The sequence below is a fragment of the Mustela erminea genome, chromosome 13 (genome assembly GCF_009829155.1).
Source record: "Mustela erminea isolate mMusErm1 chromosome 13, mMusErm1.Pri, whole genome shotgun sequence".
NCBI classification, from domain to species: Eukaryota; Metazoa; Chordata; class Mammalia; order Carnivora; family Mustelidae; genus Mustela; species Mustela erminea.
In genome coordinates this window covers 66,435,130-66,455,442 of record NC_045626.1, presented here as the reverse complement: position 1 = coordinate 66,455,442, position 20,313 = coordinate 66,435,130, and the positions used below count along the sequence as shown (strand labels likewise).

Here is a 20,313-nt window from a genome sequence, read left to right as displayed (position 1 = left end):
GCATTGCTGTCTTCCTTTTGGGGCACTCCCTGGCCCAATGTCCTTTTTCCTTACAATAAGCGCATTGATCTGAATCTAAGTCTTCCCGCTTGCCTTCTCTGTGCTTAGGCTTTTCCTTCCATTTACTATCCCCTACCCGTCTCCTCCCCACCTCATGTAATGCCAAAACCTTAGCCAGTTTTTTTGTCTGTTTTTAATTCCTCTTGTGCATCCTTGTTGTTAAACACTTTTTCTGCTATCCCCACTAACTCAGTCAGATTCTTCCCTTCAAATCCTTCAATTTTCTGAAGTTTCTTATATCTGGGCTGACTGACTGGCAAAGCAAGATTGTATAAATGAGCTATTGTGCAACTTCCCTGAAGTTTACCTCAAGTTATCTAGCTTAAGTAAACAAACATTTAAAGACAATCATATCTAGAATTTAACATCCATAAAGGTGTGTTACTAAAACATATCTTTTCTCTCTAAAATAACCCTCGTTTTCAGAGATAGCCAAATCAGGACTAATTTATTTGAAAAACAAGTCCAGTCTTAACAAGCTTGGCCTACTTATTTACATAAGCTCTGCAAGAACAGTGAAGGATCATATAAATCTTTTGGAATCTGCTCTTCTGGAACTTCTCATAAGGAATCTCTAGGTTGAACTTATGATAGCCTCTCCAGGCCAGAAGCCAAGCTACATACTTGCCATCAGACATGCCTGCAATACCTGTCGATTTGGGTGAATTCCTCTTCATGAGGCCCCCAAAGAATCCTGAGGTTCCTGCACCTGCCAGGAAGTAACATCCTTTACTCACCTGGTGAGGCTGCTGGGAACTCTGTAAGCAAGGTATCAGGCCAACAGTTCCAAAGGGCTTTACGGTTCCAGGTTTTGTAAAGTCAACCTTAGTTACTTTAAGCTGTCTAGTCATATCTGAGTCTTTTCAAATATGACATTCCAGTCAAAGCCATGGTAAAATAACCAGTGTGTCTAATGGTGTCCTGTTGCAAGGAGAACAGATTCTTATTGAACTTATGCAAATGACTGATTGCCATGGAAGAAAGAATACTTGCTGAGACCTTTTGGTTTCAGAGGGTTCAGATAGAGAGAAAGAGTTGAATGCCTTGATTTGTTTACAAATGACTACATTTTTATCTCTGTAAGTTATAGATAACTTAAGAAAAAGTTTCCCTAGTCTGGAAGAGCAAACATTAAAGAACCATTAATGTTTAAAATAAGACAAAACATCAAGAGATACAACATTACAATCTTTCAGTTCACCTAGTCCCATGTTAATAATTCTGGTTTAGTCTGAATGAAGCTTTTACTTCTGTAAATTCTTAACCATTTCAGTTCCAGGAGTTCAACATATCAAAGACCTGTATTTGTCCTGAAAGTCTTTCCATATGAATTTCCTTTAAGGCGGAAGTCATTTTACAAGAGAATTCTTAGAAGGCAAATTTATGAATGAGTTAAGCACAGAACGTGTTCACCAGCAGATTTCAAAAGCACAAACCCAGTTCCAGCAGCCAACACTCTAGCATTTTATCCCATTTGGTTAAGACCTAGATGTCCAACAAATTTAATTCCATTTGTCATTCAAGCAACCCTTCACAGTTTCAGGTTACCAAAGACTTCGGAAGCCACTTTAACAATTTTCCATTAAAACTTGAGACAGACAAATAACCATCTCCACTTCAGATGCCAAGCACTCCCGCCAGCAAAGGGGAGGGGCTAGGCAGTCCACGTCAGGCCAGAGAAGGCAAGGAATTCCCTGTTTGTCCCATTTCTCCAAATACAACAAACAACACAATGGACAACAAAAGGACCAGGCAAAGACAACCGCAAGCCCAACGATTCTTACCGAGAACCTGCCACTGGTGGGGGCTTTCTTTATCCCCCTACCACCTAGGGAGACTCAAACCCCTCAACCATCTACGGGTACTCAAACCCCCCAATCACCCAGGGGGACTCGAACCCCTGGACTGTCTAGGGGGACTTGAACCCCTCAACCATCTAGGGAGACTCGAACCCCCTGACTTCCCAGGGCGGCTTAAACCCCCTGTCAACCTACCAGCAGAGGGATGGGGCATCCCCGCATCCATTCCAGCCCTGGGGAGCATGGCCACGTCCAGCTTCTCCCCGGGGGGCTATACCCTGGAGCTCTGCAACCACACAGACAGACAAAATCCCAATACCTCCAGAGGCTTTTCCCAGAAATTCCAATGCTGGCTCAGTTCTCATCGTTTGATCCGGGTGCCCCCTCCAATGTTAGGGTCCGTAATCAAAGGAGCGAGACTGATACAAAGCAAAGATCAAGCAAAGCTTTATTTCACGCCAAGCATCGAGAATCAAACTGACCGGTCAGGGCCATCTCTTGCAAAGAGGCAACACTTCCCAGTCTTACAGACTAACTTTTATAGAGGTAGTTTAGCTGGGCTATACACAGGTGGCCAATGAGAGATGGCAATACACAGAGAAAACTGCACAGTAATGCTAAGTCTGCCACACACAGAAAAAAAACTGCTAGGTTACACACAGGTGGCCAGCTGAATTTCAATTTACCCTAGTAGATATATGTGTGCCCCACTGATTGGATGTCCTCACCTGGCCTGACCTTTCCTTGTATCTAGGCTTTGCAAGTAAGTTCCTCTGGGAGGGGCGTTCACTACATAAACACAAAATGACTCCCTCTGGCCAACAGGCCCTTACAGTTGGCTCTGTCAATTAACTTCTGCCTCAGCTTAGTGCAAGATCAGAGTCCTAGGATAGATCCCCATAGATTAGTGGTGAGGTTCTTTCTCCCTCTGCCCCGTCCCTTGCTCCTGCTCTCTCTCAGATAAATGAATCTAATCTTTAACACACACACACACACACACACACACACACACACGTGACTGAAAAAACATTTCCAAATAAAATGGAATGGAATCTTGAACAATATGAGGTTTATAACAAATACCAGTCTTGTGCATACAGACATGCATATCTTCCAAACCTGCACCTGCCCTCTCAGGTTAATCCCTTCATAGAACACCTACCATAGACAGCATAATTTTTGACTTTCACTTCTCAGGTTAAGAATCAGAGTATGGGAAAAGGAAGCTGTTTATTTAAGGATGAAAAGACAGAAGGAGGAAGAGAAGACACAGATGTATAGCTGTTGTTCCTAGACCGTGCTCCTTGTTCCCTTCAGTAGTTTCCTCACATCTGCACACTTGGGCCTCTAATGGGAAGGTGGTGAGTGGGTGGTGGTGACTGACCCACTAGTGGGATCTGACGTTGCATGTGCCTCAGCACAAAGGAGTAGGTTGTAGCCAGTGATGAGCCTGCAGCAGAGGGAGATTCCCTCCCCTCTCCTACCAACAGCAGTTGTTTGCTTGTGTTGGAAAGTAACACTTTCCTAACAGTGGAGAGACCCCGGAGTGGGCACCCTTCAGAGGGCATTGCCAGAAGCAACACAAGCCTGGGATCATCACAGAGACACAGTCATGTCATAACAGAGACACTAAGGGACCAGGCACCCAACAACTCAAGGGACTTCAACACATCCATCTCTCTATGTAAGTCATTTACAAATAAGTTGTTGGCTTTTGTTTTTGCACTCGTACCAGCACAATTAGGAATGTGAATTGTGACAGCCTGCAGCTGGGTGAAAGTCCACCAACAACAACTCACAACAGATGTTTCCACTGGGGTGACCAGTGATTCTTTTCTAACAGTAGAGAGATTCTTAGAAGAAGGAGTCCAGCAGAGGGCACAAAACAAAGGGCCCCTTCCTCAAATGGTTACAGACACATGGTCACGGTATAGCAGAAACACAGAAGGCCCAGGAGCTCATTACCATGAGTATAAGGAGCTCTTCATCTTCTGGACAAATTAGGCAAAAAGATTCAAGTTACTCGCCTTCACAAAATACATGTAAAGTGTTTCAATAGTTTCAGCTAAGCTCTGCTGCCAAGTAAGCAGAAGTATCTAGAATGAAGATTCAGATCAGAGCAGGTGAGGAGGGACTGGTACAGGAAGCACATTTGTATGGTGCTTATTCCCACCTTTGAGGCTGAGTGATGGGATAACAGAGGAATGGGGAATCCAGGCCAAGGACTGCAGTCTCTGGGCAGTGCTGTTGATCCATCTCCACCATGGCCTGGACTCTTTTTACTACCTACCTTCTTCTTTTCCTTGGTAACAATCAGCAACTTCCTGTTTGAATCGCCAAGGCCAGAACAGTGTCATACTTGGATCCCCTAGCAGCTGGGTCCCATCACAATGGGAAGGTTGTCTATGTTACTGAGCACAGAATAGTGTTCTGAGTCGTGCCCCACCCCCCGTCCATATGAGGCTGGTTAGAGGCTGCAACTGCTGTAGGCTGTGTGTCTTTATGAAGACCAAAAAGTTGGCTGAGAAACCACTTTCTGTTTTGGCTCTAGGGCCTTTGGTGTAAGATGTGCTCCTTGACTGTCATGGCATCAATGAGATCTTTACAAAGTATTCGCAAGTGCATATGAGGGCAGGGAGCCCCCACTGCTACTTCAACTGTTTTTCCGTTTAATGCAACTATAATTTCCTTCTGAGAAGTTACTTTCTATTTTCATAATAGGGAGAATTGCCAGGAAAACTACAAACTAGATGTCAAGTGAACAGGGTCACTGTAATATGAGATTTGTGGAGCTCCCATAGCCCTTCTTTCTTGTGTGTTGTCTCTCAAACTGTAGGAACGGCCTCCTGTGTCTTCTCAAACAGTTAAACGATACATATTTTAAAATCTTTTCTTTTTTTTTTTTGAAGACTAGAAAATAGGGGCACCTGTGTGGCTCAATGGGTTAAAGCCTCTGCCTTGGGCTCAGGTCATGATCCCAGGGTCCTGGGATTGAGCCTGGCATTGGGCTCTCTACTCAGCAGGGAGCCTGCTTCCTCCTCTCTCTCTCTGCCTGCCTCTCTGCCTACTTGTGATCTCTGTCTGTCAAATAAATAAATAAATAAATAAAATCTTAAAAAAAAAGAAGAGAAAATAGATCCCTTTGATAGAACAACTTGAAATGTTTTAGAAGTTCTTAATGCCATTATACCCACCTATGCTTTTATTATCTTAAGTGGGAAGGAAATTTGCATGTGAATGAGAAGCCATTCATCTGTCCATAGATTTTCTGATACCATACATGTTGTCTGGATATTTTCTCTTTTTCTCTGCCTGTTTTAACTTGCTATGGGGGTGGTGGCTAAAGGTGCTTCTGGAACTCACATAAGATGGAACAGATACAAAGCTGCTCCTCATGAAGACCAGTGGTTGGTTTCTTGCAGGAAGTATCTGGATACCAGGACTCTTCAGAGGAGGCATCCTTGCTGTGATCCCAAGACACAGGGATCCAAAGTTATGGGCTACAAATCTAGTTTTAGCAGTTTCATTTCAGAAAGGGTCATCATGTAGCCTCTAGCCTCTGTGATATTAATATCCAAAAAATAGAGATCTTTACCTAAACATCTAAGAAATTCAGTAGTTAAATGTTTAAAACACACAAACCATAACCTCAAATCCAAAGTGATTCTTTCCCCCCAAACCCTTTCCTTTGTCCCACACAGTGGCCACTACTCTGCTCATCCCATGCTTTCAACCAGGGAAATGTTGTTGAGAATGGTTTGGAATCACCTGTCATGTGGTACGAACAGTGACATGAAAAGAGTGTCATCAGAGCATCTCTATTACCTAAAATGTCCACATTGATCTATCAGTCCTGATCAGTTTTTCTACAAATCCACCTTCTCCTAGAAAAACACACAACATCTCTCTGTGGATGAGGAGATATTGCTCCAGGAAGGACACACTGCAGGTCAGGTTACAAATGTGCACAGAGGCAGACAGAGAACATCCTGTATTGTCTGTGGCTAACAGACTTGTGCTGGTGAGAAGTCCCGGGAACTGGGTCCCTGAGGACAATCTTGATCCTGTCTCCTTCGCCCAGAGACTCAGACACTGGAATCCTTTCTCTTGATTTCAATCATGTATTTCTCTACCCTACTCAGCGCTCACGCTCTCTCTCTCTCTCTCTCTCTCTCTCTGCATTATTCTTGTTTTCTAGTCATGTGGAGAATTCAGTCATTTCCTCAATGCCCCTCTTTTGTCATCACTGAACCAACTGGAGATGGATTAATTTAATGTGTGATGTTTCCTCTGCCCTGAGCCACATCCACCTCATAGACTCTATCCCTGTGACATGGCCTTTCTGGTATGAACAAGGTGATTCTGAGAGGGTATTTCTGGGCCACTCAGTTTTCAGGTGACATATTTTATTGTGGAGGAAATCTAGGATCTTGAATTTCACCAAAACAGGCAAGGGAGACTGGGACTAAGCTGGAAAAGTTTGGAGGGAGGGCAGGAAGAGGAGCAGAGCATGGGTTTCCAGCTCTCTCTCAGCTGCCTTCCCTGGCATGACATTTATCCTATTAAGCCACTTGGGGTACCTAGGTATTAAATTGGGGGGAAAAGCAGTTTTTGTTGTTCTCTTATCCTATATGCAGTTCCAATACCTGTTTCTGCAGCCACTCTACCTGGGACATGGGGGAAAGGGAGTCTCCTATCCATTGTGTTCCAATAGCCCTTTTGTGGAAGTTCCAGTAAACATTGTCTAACCTCAAACCATTGTAGAACAGATGAGTGATGATTGAGGATAAGTTAACTGAGGGACACCAAGATGGAGTTGAGGGATACTGAGACCAGAGCTCTGCCTGTGATCCCTGGAAGAGGAGTAATTGAATCTCCCCTAATCTCAGCCAGCCTGGATAGTTTTTTTTCCCTCCCCTCACACAACAATGTGGTTCTGGGATTCCCCTCCCATCCACACTAAGCTGTCACCAGTGGAAGGTAAGCATAATTCAAGGATGGCTTGAAATCCTGGGATGTGTCATGGGCTCTGTCTCTCATGATTCAGAAAATGCATGTGAAATATTTTAGTATGTGGATAGCTAAGCTCTGCTGCCCAGGGATGCAGAAGTATCTAGACTAGAGATTCATGTCAGAGTGGGTGAAGAGAGGCAGCATTTGCATGGAGGCCCCTCCCTCTTCTGAGGCAGGGGGAGGAGATAAGAGATTTATCAGGGAGGCAAATTCAGGCTTAGGTTATCAGAAGGCAGTGCTCTTGGGGCATCTCCATCATGGCCTGGGCTCTGGTCCTCCTCACTCTTCTCACTCAGGAAACAGGTGAGCCCTCCAGGGAATGGAGCATGGAACACCAGAGCTCATCCTTTGTCTCCTCCTCAGACTCACCTGGGTCCCCAGAACTTAACTTACTATATTGTGTTCTTTCTTTTTTCAGGGTCTTGGGCCCAATCTTCCCTGAGTCAGCCATCTTCAGTGTCTGGGGCTCTGGGACAGACAGTTGCCATCTCTTGTGTTGGAACCAGCAGTGACATTGGGAGGTATAATTATGTCTCCTGGTATCAACAGCTCCCAGGAATGTCCCTCAAACTCCTGATTTATGATGTCAGTTATCGGCCATCAGGGATCCCTGATCGCTTCTCTGGCTCCAAGTCTGGCAACACAGCCTCCCTGATCATCTCTAGGCTCCAGGCTGAAGATGAGGCTGATTATTACTGTACCTCATATAGAAGAGATAACACTTACCACAGTGGTCCACGTTCATGAGGAAGTAAGATCAAAACCTGCCGTGCTCAAAGGCTCCCTGCTTGCTCTGAAGATGCTTCCTCAAATCTAACCATGTGCAGAGGGGGTGGAAAAGCTGAAGATTTAGGTTAAGAAATGTGTAGAATAGGAAGATGTTGTTATTCCTATGCCCCCTTTTTTTTATGAGCCCATATTCAAGGAAGCTGAGCAGGGGGATTTGGAGTTGAGGCTCTATGATAAGTGGAAGCCTCTCTCCCCTCAGACCAAGGAATCACTATCCTGAATTCATCCCTGTCTCCCTGACAGGGTGGGGTCTTTCCAACATGTTTCCATTTTCCACCAGGGAAGAGAAAGCTTGTCACTGTTCCTCAGGGAACTCCATTATGTCTGATGTTCATAAAGAACCAGCTCAATTCTACCTGGAATCCCAGTTATGACAAATCGCTAAATACACATACACACAATTTATATCCAAGAATTCTCTATCCAATAATTGAACTTACTATATACCATAGGAAATCTGTTTCAATAAATAATTGTTCTCAGTTTTCCAGATGTTTCCTAGTTTTAGCAGTGAAACTGTCACTCTTAGTAATGCCCTCACTGTGGTTCAAGTCAGGATGCATGGTAAGCTTTCCTGAGAACTATGTCTCTCTCATTATGTTCTCTCCTTTAATTAGTTTTCCAAATCTCTTTCCAGTTGCCTAGTTTCCTCCCCCAATAATTAGACAACAGTTTGATGTTTTAATCATCTGGGATGGAAATGTGCCACTCATTGACCCCTAATTCATTGTGTCACATCACAGTGGGAAGGAGAATTTGCTTTTGAGGACACTGAATAAAGACCTGAGTTTTTCCCTCATATTTGTGGAAGGCTTTACAGACTGTACTTGTCTGAGGATGTGTGTTGTTATGGAGAAAACCTATAGGAGTTTGAAGGGCCACTCTATGGTTATTCTCTGTGGTATCTGGTATAAGAGAGCCTCCAGACTTGAATGGCAACAATAGGATCCTCAAGAGGTATAGTCATGTTCATAGGAGGGTAGGAGGCAGCATCGCTTATTCTAGTGAGTCTTGTTTTAAGATAGGGGTCACCATATCCTTCTGAGAAAGGAGTTATTATATAATAATAGGGAAGCTTACAGAGTAATCCTGAGCACAGATATTGTGTGAACAGAATGGTTCCAATATGACACAATGGGAGTGCTGGGGCCCTTTGTGTCTTGAATATGTGGAATCTCAAGCTTTAGGTAGGAACACCTCTTTGGTATTCTGAGAGAGTAAAGCGATATGCCCTTAAATATTTTTATGAAAATAAGAGAGAGTGACACTAGTTTAAAATTTTAGGTAAAATTGGTGTATGAGATTATATGAATTTTAGGTGGGTAGAGCTCACTTTTTAAAAATGGTTTTAATTAATTAACTAATTAATTTGAGGGAGAGAGAGGAGAGAGAATGAGAGGGAAAGCACGAGTGCAGAGAGGCAGAGGCAGAAGCATACTTCCGCTGAGCCTTAAGCCTGATGCTGGGCTTAATCCCAGAACCCTGGAATCATGAACTGACTGGAAGGCAGGCTCTTAACCAACTGAGCAACCCAGGCGCCCCTTACAAAAATGTTTTTAACTCTTTTTTGAAGTATTCACTGCACGCAATGTGATGCTTAAATGCATGAACCTGAACAACTGTCACACGCTCTACTGACTGAACCAGCCATGCACCCCTAAAGAGGTAACTTTTGATAGAGATGATTTGAAATATTTTAGGTATTCCTATGGTCTAAATATCCACCAGTGTGTTTCTGTTCAATGCAATCAGGGAATCAGTCCCTCTGGGCAATTCTCATTCATGGGTTCATAGAAATTCTCACTAAGTGCCAGTTGATTCCATGGCATCATTTCTACATTTTTTCCTATTTTAAAATTCATAGTGTTTAAAAATCATCATCTTTAATTTGTCTTGCAACATAAGATGCTGGGTATTAATTTCTGTATATTTTAATCATATTAGCTTTGTTTTTATGGATAAATAAGGATACTGTGTACATGTGGTCATTTGTCACTTTCGGATCACTGTCAGATTTATTGTTTGAATATTATAGTATTGTGTGGACACAGAAATCCAAAGGGTTTAAATCAATCAGTGACTCCTGCCTTTTGCGGAGGGAGAGCTGATTTTGTTCCTGGTACTAACAGAACCCTGAATAGAAGGAAATGACTCATTGTAAATTTCAAGGTTTACTTCCTGGAGGAAGTGATTGAGATCCAGAAAGTTCTCAGGAGGTCTCCCCCCAGTGATTCAAGAGATAAGTATTCAGTCAGGTAGGCTATAAACCCATGTTCACATGTCTGGCCTATTGATTTATGAAAAAGTCAACATGTTACAACTTGGCATTGTATAAAATATTAGAATTATTATCTAAATTATCTACAAAATTATAGTACATGCAAATTTAAAACACAAAGGAATGACTGTGATAGTCCAAACCTACACTATCACCTCTAGCAATGACCCTTTTCATTTGGCCACAGTGTCTGAGGCCTCCAGGTAAGAAACTGGTCCAACCCTAGGCCAAGATGTCATCTCCCTTGCACTCTTAGAAATACCTGCTGTAGATATGTGAATAGTGGCACTTAAATGGTTTCTTTAGAACTTCCACTGCATGGAATTCCTAGTCTTGTTTCCTGAGGAGACATTTTTCTTCTCTACTGGCAGGGACCAGTCAGCCTTGATCAGGATTTCCCCTTTAATCTATTTTGATTAGAAAACACACCAGGTCAGGAATCTCCCTCTGGATGGAGAGTAATGTACTCCAAGAAGGTGTGGGGCTATGTGGTAGTTAGTGTCTGTGCAGAGAAGATTAAGACAAGAATGTTGAATATAGTAGAGAAATGTACTCTGATGAGAGGTCCTGGAGTTGAGACCATTAGAGTAATCCTGACCCAAGTTTCCTTCTAGCAGATCCACAAATACTGGAAAACTAAATCATGATTTTCTTCAGGTTGTTCTCAATGCTGACTGAATTCTTTATTCTTCATGCAATGCTTTTGGTATTAACATCATGAGAAACTAATGTTTTGTTTTTTCCTCCCCATGTCATTTTTCTTACCCAGACTTCTTTCCTGGGTTGGTTTTATTTGACCTTTAATGTTACCTCGGCCTTGAACCAAGAACTGTCCCACCAACACATACTGTGACAAGGCTGTGGAGGGGGACAAGCTACCTGGACATGAGATGCCGGTCCAAGCTACCTGATGTGGTAGGTGACCTATTCCGTTCCTGAGGAAGACGAAGCCAAAGACAAATGAATGTTAATGGACTGACGAGGGATCTAGGGACTTGGTACTGACTGGAAGGGGAATAAGGAAGGAGGAGTAGGAGCAAAGCAGAGAGAGATTCCAGTTCTCACTCAACTGCTTTCCCTGGTGCTTGGGTTGCACCGTCTGGGACCACTAAGGGGCAGTAAGGACCTAGATTTGGAGAATGTCCTGGCTGATTTACCCTGACCTGTATGAAGTTCTATAAGCTGATTCCTCCTGAGTTCTGCAAGGGAGGACCATGTGTGAAGGGTGATCCAAACCTATTGTGTCTCAATAAGTTCTTACTCAAAAGTCCAACAAACACCACAAGGTCTTGGGCTCAGAGCCTTGTGAGGAAGGGATCCAAAAGAAGCATAGGAACCCAAACTCCTGAGAAGAGGAAGGCTGTGAGACATGTGAAAAACATCATCTCTGTTTCTGGTTCCTGCAAAGGAAAGAGTGAATCTCGCTTAATTCCTGTTGCTGTGCTCATGGTCTGTTGCTATGCTCAATCTACACAGCACAAAGGGTAAGTTCTGGGATTGTCAGCCACATGGGGACTCCCATAATAAGAACTAAGGGATATACCAATTCTGGCTCCATTTCCTGGGCTCTAACATGAGCTTTGTCCTAGAAAAACCAGGTCATTGTGTTTTAATTCTTCGGGTATTTTCTGCTGCCCAAGGATGCAGAAGTGCCCTGAATGAAGGCTTAGATCAGAGCAGGTGGGAAGAGAAAGGTGCAGGAAGCACAACTGAATGGAGGCCACTCCCTTTTTTGAGTCTGAGGGAGGGGATAATAGAGGAATGTGGAATTTAGGCCTGGAACTGTGGTCTCAGAAGGCAGTGCTGTTGAAACATTTCCACCATGGCTTGGACTATGGTCCTTCTCTTTCTCTTCCCTCAGGACACATATGAGGACTCCAGGGAAGGGTCCACAGGGCTATGTGGGTTGATCCACTGTCTCTAGTCAGACACACCTGAGTCTCCAGCATTGACCTAATGAGTGTGTCTTTCTTCTTTTCAGGTTCCAGGGCCCGGTCTGCCCTGACTAGTTTCCCTCAGTATCTGGGTCTCTGAGACAGACAGTTACCATCTCTTGTGCTGAAAGCAGCACTAATAGTGGTGTTATAATTATGTCTCCTGGCACCAACAGCATCCTGGCATGGCCCCCCAAGCTCTGATTTATTATTTGCTTTTAGATGGGACCACAATTTCCTTCTTAGGAATTAGTTGCTATTTTTATAATAGTGAGAATTACCAGGAAAACCACAAACTACATGTCAAGTGAACAGGATCACTGCAGTATGAGATTTGTGGAGCTGCTGTAGCCTTTCTGTCTTGTGTGTTGTGTCTCAAACTGTAGGAAAATATGTATGGTTCAACTGTGTCTTCTCAAGCAGTTGAACCATACATATTTTAATATCTTTTTTAAAACAGGATAAAATAGCCACCTTTGATAGAAGAACTAGAAACGTTTTAGAAGTTCTTAAGGTAAGGCATATACATATATATATATATATACACATATATGTGTATATATATATATATATATACTTTTTTTGTTTGTTTCTTTGTTTCATGTGAAGCTAGAATTTATTTCATTTATTATGTTCAGTTAGCCACTGTACAGTACATCGTGTTCAGTGACTCATTAGCTGCATATAAGACTCAGTGCTCATTACAACATGTGCCCACCTTAATACCCATCACCTGTTTACCCCTTTCCCACCCCCTTCTCCTTTGAAACCATCTCAGATTGTTTACCAGAGCCCATAGTCTTGCATTGCTCATCTCCCCCTCTGATTCCCCTCCCTTCAGTTTTCCCTTCCTTCCCCTAATGTCCTCCATGTGATTCTGTATGTTCCACCTATGAGAGAAATCCCAAAATAATTGCCTTTCTCTGCTTTACTTATTTCACTTAGCATAATCCCCTCCAGTTTCACCTATGTTGATGCAAAATATGGTAATGCATCCTTCCTGATGGCTGAATTATATTCCATTGTACATAGGAACCATAACTTCTTTACCCATTCTTCTGTTGAAGGGCATCTCAGCTCCTTCCACAGTTTGCCTATTGTGGACATTGTTGCTATGAACATTGGGGTGCGTGTGCCCCTTCTATTCACTACATCTGTATCTTTGAGGAAAATAGCTAGTTGTGCATTGCTGGGTTGTGTAGTAGTTCTATTTTTAACATCTTGAGGAAACTCCATATTGTTTTCCAGAGTGGTTGTACCAGCTTGCATTCCCACCAATAATGTAAGAGTGTTTCCCTTTCTCCATATCCTCCCCAACCTTTGTTTTTTTTTTCTGTTTTGTTCATTTTTGCCATTCTAACTTGTGTAAAGTGGTATTTCATTGTGGTTTTGATTTGTGTTTTGATGATGGCTAGAGAGTTCAAGCATTTTTTCAGATGTCTGTTAGCCATTTGCGTGTCTCATTTGGGAAAGTATCTGTCCACAATTTCTGCCCATTTCTTGACTGGGTAATTTATTTTTTTAGGGTTGTGTATGAGAAGTTCTTTATAGATCTTGGATATCAGCCTTTTTTGCTGTAATGTCATTTGCAAATATCTTCTTCCTTTCTATGTGTTGACTCTTAGTTTTGATGAATGTTTCCTTTGCTGTGCAGAAATTTTTATCTTGATGAAGTTCCAAAAGTAACTTTTCCTTTTGTTTCCCTTGGAGACGTGTCTTGAAAGAAATTGCTGTGGCTGATGTCAAAGAGTTTACTCTCTATGTTCTCCTTTAGGATCCTGCTGGAATTCTGTCTCATATCTGTGCTTTTATACTTCTACATGGGAATGAATTGGCATGTGAATAAGAAACCATTCATGTACCCATTCATTTCCTGGGTCAGATGTCATACAAGTTGTCTGGATATTTTCCCTCTCTTTCTCTCTGTCTTTTTAACTTGTTATTTTTTAAGGAAACTCTATATTTCTTATATCCTAAAAGAGAAGAAACTAGGTATTGATTTTTTTATTTTTAAAACATTTTATATGCTTTAGCTGTATTGTTTATTAACAATCTTATATGCCACTGTTAATTATGTCTCCTTTTGTGGCAGTGAAGCTTATTATTTCTATGTCATGTGGAATTATGTGGGCACAATCCTGCAGCATAATTTTATATGAAACACTTTTTATTATAGGGGGCTCTGGGGATGCTTCTAGAACTCATAGAAGATGGAAGTGATGCAAGGAAATTCCTCTTGAAAATGAGCTTGGCTTTTTGTAGGCAGCATCTGGATGTTTGGAATGTTCATAGAAGTCCTCTCTGCAGTGATCCCAAGAAATAGGGATCCAAACTAATGGACTTCAAATTCATTTCAGATGGGTGGCTGATTATGACAAGGTCATGATCTAGTTACTATATTATAATCTAAAAAATAGACATCATTATGAAAACAATTCCTCTTCCCAAAAACACTTTTTCCTTTTTGCCTATCCCAGAGACCACAATTCTGTTCATCCCATGCTCTGGGCCAAGACACATTGTTCAGAACCTCTTGCAAACAACTGTCAGGTGGTATGAACAGTGATATGAAAAGAGTGTCAATGGAACATCTCTACTGTATAAAATTACTGGGTTGATATATCAGTCCTGATCAGTTTTGCTACAAATCTACCTCCTCCTGGATAAACATACAAGCATCTGTCTGTGGGCAAGGAGACTGCTCCAGGAAGAACTCAGCTGTAGGTCAGGTCACAAATGTGCACAAAGGAGCTGACAGAGAGCATCCTGTGTTCCTTGTGGCACACAGACTTATGCTGGTGAAAAGTCCCTAGAGCTGGCTCCCTGAGATCATCTTGACTTCCATCCCCTTCTCTCAAAGGCTTAGACCCTGGAATCTTTTTTTTTTTTTTTTTTGTTAATTCAGTGAGGTATTTCTCTATCTTATTCAGTTCTCTCTTTCTTGCACTATTCCTGTTTTCAAATCATGTGGAGAATTCAGTCATTTCCTCAAGGTACTCTTTTGTCATCATTGAGCCACCTGGGAATGAATTAATATAATGTATGATGATTACTCAGCCCTGAGCCACATTCACCTCATAGACTCCATCCCTGAGACATGGCCTTCCTGGTATGAGCAAGGTGATTCTGAGAGGGTATTTCTGAGCCACTTGATTTTCAGGTGACATATTTCACTGTGGAGGAAGTGTGGGATCTTGAATTGCACCAAAATGGACCAAGGAGCCTGGGACTAAGCTGGGGAGAAGGAGCAGAGCATGGGTTTCCAGCAGTCTCTGAGCTACCTTCTCTGGCCCTTGGCATTTATCCTGTAAAGCCATCAGGGAGCAGCAAAGGATTGATTTTCCAGAAAAGCAATTTTTGATGTTCTTCTATCCCATGTGCAGTTCCAATACCAGCTTCTGGAGCCACTGTAAGTGGGATACGGGGGAAGGGGTGGTCTACTACCCATTATGTTCCAGTAGTCCTTTCACGGAAGTTCCAGTAAATGTCATTTAACTTCAAACCACTGTAGAGCATGTTAATGATGCTTGGAGACCTGGTAACTGAGGGACACCAAGATGGAGTTGAGGGAGAATGAGACACCAGCTCTTGCCTATGCTCCTGGGAAGAGGAGTAATTGAATCTTGCCTAATCTGAGCCAGCTTGGAGAGCTCTTTTTACCCTCCTCCCACACAGCAAAGTGGACCTGGGATCCTCCACCATCCACACCAAGACTTCCTCAGTGGAAGGTAAGGGTATTCCAAAGCTGGCTTGAATTCCTGGGCTGTCATGAGCTCCATCTTTCAAGATTCAGGAAATGCATGTGAAATGTTTTAGTGTGTGGATAGCTAAGCTCTACTGCCCAGGGATGCAGAAATATCTAGACCCGAGTTTCAGGTGAGAGTGGGTGAAGAGAGGCAGGTCAGAAAACACATTTGCATGGAGGCCCCTCCCTCCTCTGAGGCAGGGGGAGGGTATAAGAGAGTTATGTGGGAGCCAGACCCAGGCTTGAGGTCTCAGAAGAGAGTGCTCTAGGGTCATCTTGATCATGGTCTGGGCTCTGGTCCTCCTCACCCTCTTCACTCAGGGCATAGGTGAACCCTCCAGGGAAGGGAGCATAGGGAAATATGAACTCATCATTTGTCTCCTCCTCAGACTCACCTGGGTCCCCAGCACTAAACTCACTATATTGTGTTTTCTTCTTTTTTCAGGATCTCTGGCCCAGTCCTCCCTGACTCAGCCATCTTCAGCGTCTGGGGCTCTGGGACAGACAGTTACCATTTCTTGTATTGGAACCAGCAATGACATTGGGAGGTTTAATGATGTCTCCTGGTATAAACAGCTCCCAGGCACATTCCCCAAACTCCTGATTTATAGCACAAGTTACCAGCCATCAGGAATCCCTGATCGCTTCTCTGGCTCCAAATCTGGCAATACACCCTCCCTGACCATCTCTGGGCTCCGGGCTGAAGATGAGGTTGGTTATTACTGTGCATCATATAGAAGTGGTGGTGCTTATCACAGTTGTCCAAGTTCATGGGAGAAGTAAGACCAAAGCCTGCTATGTGCTCACAGGCTCCCTCCTTTCTCTGAAGATGCTTCCTTAAACCTAACCATGTGCAGAAGGGGTTTCATGCAATATGGCCTTGAGAATACAGTTCTCTCTCAGATCTTCTCTATCCTGCAATGTAGTGAAATGAAACAGGCTTACTGGTAAATTGTCTGGGGAAATGACAATCTCTCTTTGTTCCTTGCTATGTGCCTAGGATATTTTCATTCAATTCTTCAATATCAGGAAGAGAGAGACAAAGAGACCTAAGCTTTGTATAAATTTTCACTGTTGTCAGTGACATCTTTAATTTAAATGACAGACACTCACCACTGTTAGTCCAGGTTGGAATCATTTATCCAGAAATAACATTGTTTTACTCAACTCAGTGTCTGCCATATTGTCAACATCATCCTCCTTGGTGGATTGTTGTGCCGCATATCACTGTTTGAGAAAACAGCAACTCAATGAAAAGCTGAAGATCTAGCTGAAGGAATGAGCCAACAAAGAAGATGTCATTTTTCCAGTGGCCCTTCATCTCTGACCCCATATCCAAGGAAGCTGAGCAGGGAAATTTGGAGTTGAGAATCTATGGTTTGTAGAACCTTCCCTCCCCTCTGACCAATGAGTCCCTATCCTGGATTTAGCTCTGTCTCCCTGACAGGGTGGAGTCTTTCCAACATGATTCTGTTTTCTACTAGGGAAGAGAAAGCTTGTCTGCATTCCTCAGGGAAGCCCATTTTATCTGGTTTTCATTAAGAGCAAGCCCAAGTTCTACCTAGAATTCCAGTTATGACAAATCACTAAATACACATACACATAATGTGCCTAAGGATTATCTATCCATTAATTGAACCAAAGGTATACCATAGGAAACCTGTTTCAATAAGCAATTTTTCTCAGTTTGCCAGAATTTTCCTAGTTTTAGTTGTGAAACTACCACATCTTGTCCATGCCCTCACTCTGGGCCAAATCAGGATGCATGGAAATCCAATAAGAACTTAAACAACTCATGGATACCAATGAGAATGAAGACACATAAGCCCAAAACCTATGTGATACAGCAAAGGTGGTCCTAAGAGGGAAATACATAGTCAGAAAAGCCTCACTCAAAAAAAATTGAAAGATTCTGAATACACTAGCTCTCTTTAGACCTTAAAGAACTGGAAAAATCAACAACAAACTAAGTCAACCCCATGCACAAAAGGGAAATTAATCAAGATTAGAGCAGAGATCAATCCTTTACATCTTTGGTTAGGTTTTTCTTCTTTTTCTTGTTGAGAATCTTGGCATCTATAGTCATCAGGGATATGGGTCTGAAATTCTACTTTTTGATGGGGTCTTTGCGTAGTTTGGGGATAAGGGTAATGCTGGGTTCATTGAAAGAGTCTGGAAGTTGTCCTTCTGTTTCAATTTTTGAAACAGCTTCAGCAGAATGAGCATTATTTCTTCTTTGAATGTTTGATAGAATTCCCCAGGGAATCTGTCAGGTCCTGGACTCTTGTTTTTTGGGAGGTTTTTGATCACTGCTTCAATCTCATTACTAGATATTGGTCTATCCAGGTTGTCAATTTCTTCCTGTTTCAGTCTTAGAAATTTATAGGTGCTCCATGCACTACAGACAATAGGCTGATAGCCAAGATCTATAAAGATCTCCTCAAACTCAACACTCAAAAAAATAGATCATCACGTCAAAAAAATGAGCAGAAGACATGAACAGACATTTCTCCAAAGAAGACATACAAATGGCTAACAGACACATGAAAAAATCTTCATCATCATTAGCTATCAGGGAGATTCAAATGAAAACCACATTGGGATAGAATGACCAAAAGTTAAAATAGCCAAAATTAACAAGACAGAAAACAAATGTTGGAGAGGATGTGGAGAAAGGAGAACTCGATTATACTCTTGGTGGGAATGCAAGTTGGTGCAGCCACTTTGGAAAACAGTGTGGAGATTCCTTAAGAAATTAAAAATAGAGCTTCCCTATGACCCTGCAATTGCACTATTGGATATTTACTACAAAGATACAGATGTGGTGAAAAGAAGGGCCATATGTACCCCAATGTTCATAGCAGCAATGGCCACATTGCCAAACTGTGGAAAGGGCCAAGATGCCCTTCAACAGATGAATGGGTAAAGAAGATATGGTCCCTATATTCAATGGAATATTATTCCTCTGTCAGAAAGGATGAATACCTAGCTTTTATATCAACATGGATGGGACTGATAATTTGTATCAAATTATGCTGAGTAAAATAAGTCAAGCAGAGAGAGTCAATTATCATATGGTTTTGCTTACCTGTGGAACATAAGGAGTAACATGAAGGACATTAGGAGAAGGAAATGAAAAGTGAATTGGGAGAAATCAGAGAGGGAGAGGAAACATGAGAGACTGTGGACTCAGAGAAACAAAGTGAAGGGTTTGGCAGGGAGGGAGGTGGGAGTTAGGTGAGCCTGGTGGTGGTATTAAGGAGGGCATGGATTGCATGGAGCACTGGGTATGGTGCATAAACAATGAATCATGGAACACTGGAAAAATAAAATAAAATTTAAAAAAATATATATATAAATACATTTTTAAATTTATATGTATCATTTTTGTATACTTATGTATCATCTATATTTCATATATTCATATATATGATACTTATGTACAAAATATTATATATATATAACATATGTACTTATGTAAGTATATCATATATTAAAAATTTTCAATAAACACACACACACACACACACACTCTCACACACACACTAACATATGTACATGGGAAGCACAGCTCATGAAAATTTTGTTTCTTTGGAGACCCCTGACAAATACAGTCACCCACTTGAGTGCTCAATCTTTCCATAATGCTCTCACCATCAGTTATTTTCAAAAATCTTTTCACCACCTACCTTCTTCCTTTCCCTAGGAAACAGCACCTTTGTTTTTGAATTATTGAATTATTGAGGCCAGAACGGTGTCATACGTGGAACCCCCAAGCATCTGGGGCCCAACACAGTAGGAAGAGGGTCTGTGCTACTGAACACAGATTAGTGCCATTTCCCCCTGTCCATGGGAGGCTAGTCAGAGGCTACAACTGCTGCAGGGTATGTCTTCATGGAGACAAACAAATTGGCAGAGGGGCCACTGCCTGGTTGGACTCTAGGGCCTCTGGTAAAAGACATGCTCCCTGACTGTCAGGGCATCAGTGAGATCTTTACAATGTATCCACATGGGCATAGGAGTGGCACTGCCACTTCAACTGTGTCTCCTTTTATGGCACCACAATTTACTTCTGAGAAACGTGTTTCTATTTTCATAATAGGGAGAATTACCAGGAAATCCACAAACAAATTACATGTCAAGTGAACAGGATCACTCCAATATAAGATTTCGTTAGCTAACACAGCCCAGTTGTCTTGTATGTTGTTTCTCAATGTGTAGAAACATACTTCACTGTCTTCTCAAATAACTAAATTATACATATTCTTAAATCTTTGTTTTTAAAGCTTCTGCACAACAAATAAAATAGTCAACAAAAGAAAGAGGCAACCCACAGAATGGGAGAAGATATTTGGAAATGACACCACAGATAAAGGGCTGGTATCCAAGATCTATAAAGACCTTCTCAAATTCAACACCTAAAAAACAAATAATCCAGTCAAAAAAAGGGAAGAAGACATGAACTGACACTTCTTCAAAGAAGACAGACTAATGGCCAACAGACACATGAAAAATGTTCACCATTAGCCATCAGGGAAATGCAAATCAAAACCACATTGAGATACCATCTTACACCAGTTAGAATGTGAAAAATTAATAAGGCAGAAAACAACAAGTGTTGGAGAGGATGTGGAGAAAGGGGAACCCTCCAGTACTGTTGGTGGAAATGCAAGTTGGTACAGACACCTTGGAAAA

The 20,313-nt window shown here is 42.1% G+C and overlaps 2 protein-coding genes and 2 gene segments (V, D, J or C); all 4 read left to right on the top strand.

The window, feature by feature from the left end:
• Nucleotides 1-20,313, top strand: part of LOC116571641 (immunoglobulin lambda-1 light chain-like) — a 1,068,967-nt gene that overhangs the window by 196,479 nt on the left and 852,175 nt on the right. The gene's annotated exons all lie outside the window — the stretch shown is intronic.
• Nucleotides 1-20,313, top strand: part of LOC116571638 (immunoglobulin lambda-1 light chain-like) — a 1,139,351-nt gene that overhangs the window by 295,709 nt on the left and 823,329 nt on the right. The window lies entirely within an intron of this gene.
• Nucleotides 7,130-8,644, top strand: LOC116571650. The segment is given in 3 exon segments: nucleotides 7,130-7,175; nucleotides 7,291-7,580; nucleotides 8,603-8,644. Coding segments are annotated over 3 exon segments (378 nt in total).
• On the top strand, nucleotides 15,901-19,362 carry LOC116572255. The segment is given in 3 exon segments: nucleotides 15,901-15,946; nucleotides 16,064-16,363; nucleotides 19,325-19,362. Coding segments are annotated over 3 exon segments (384 nt in total).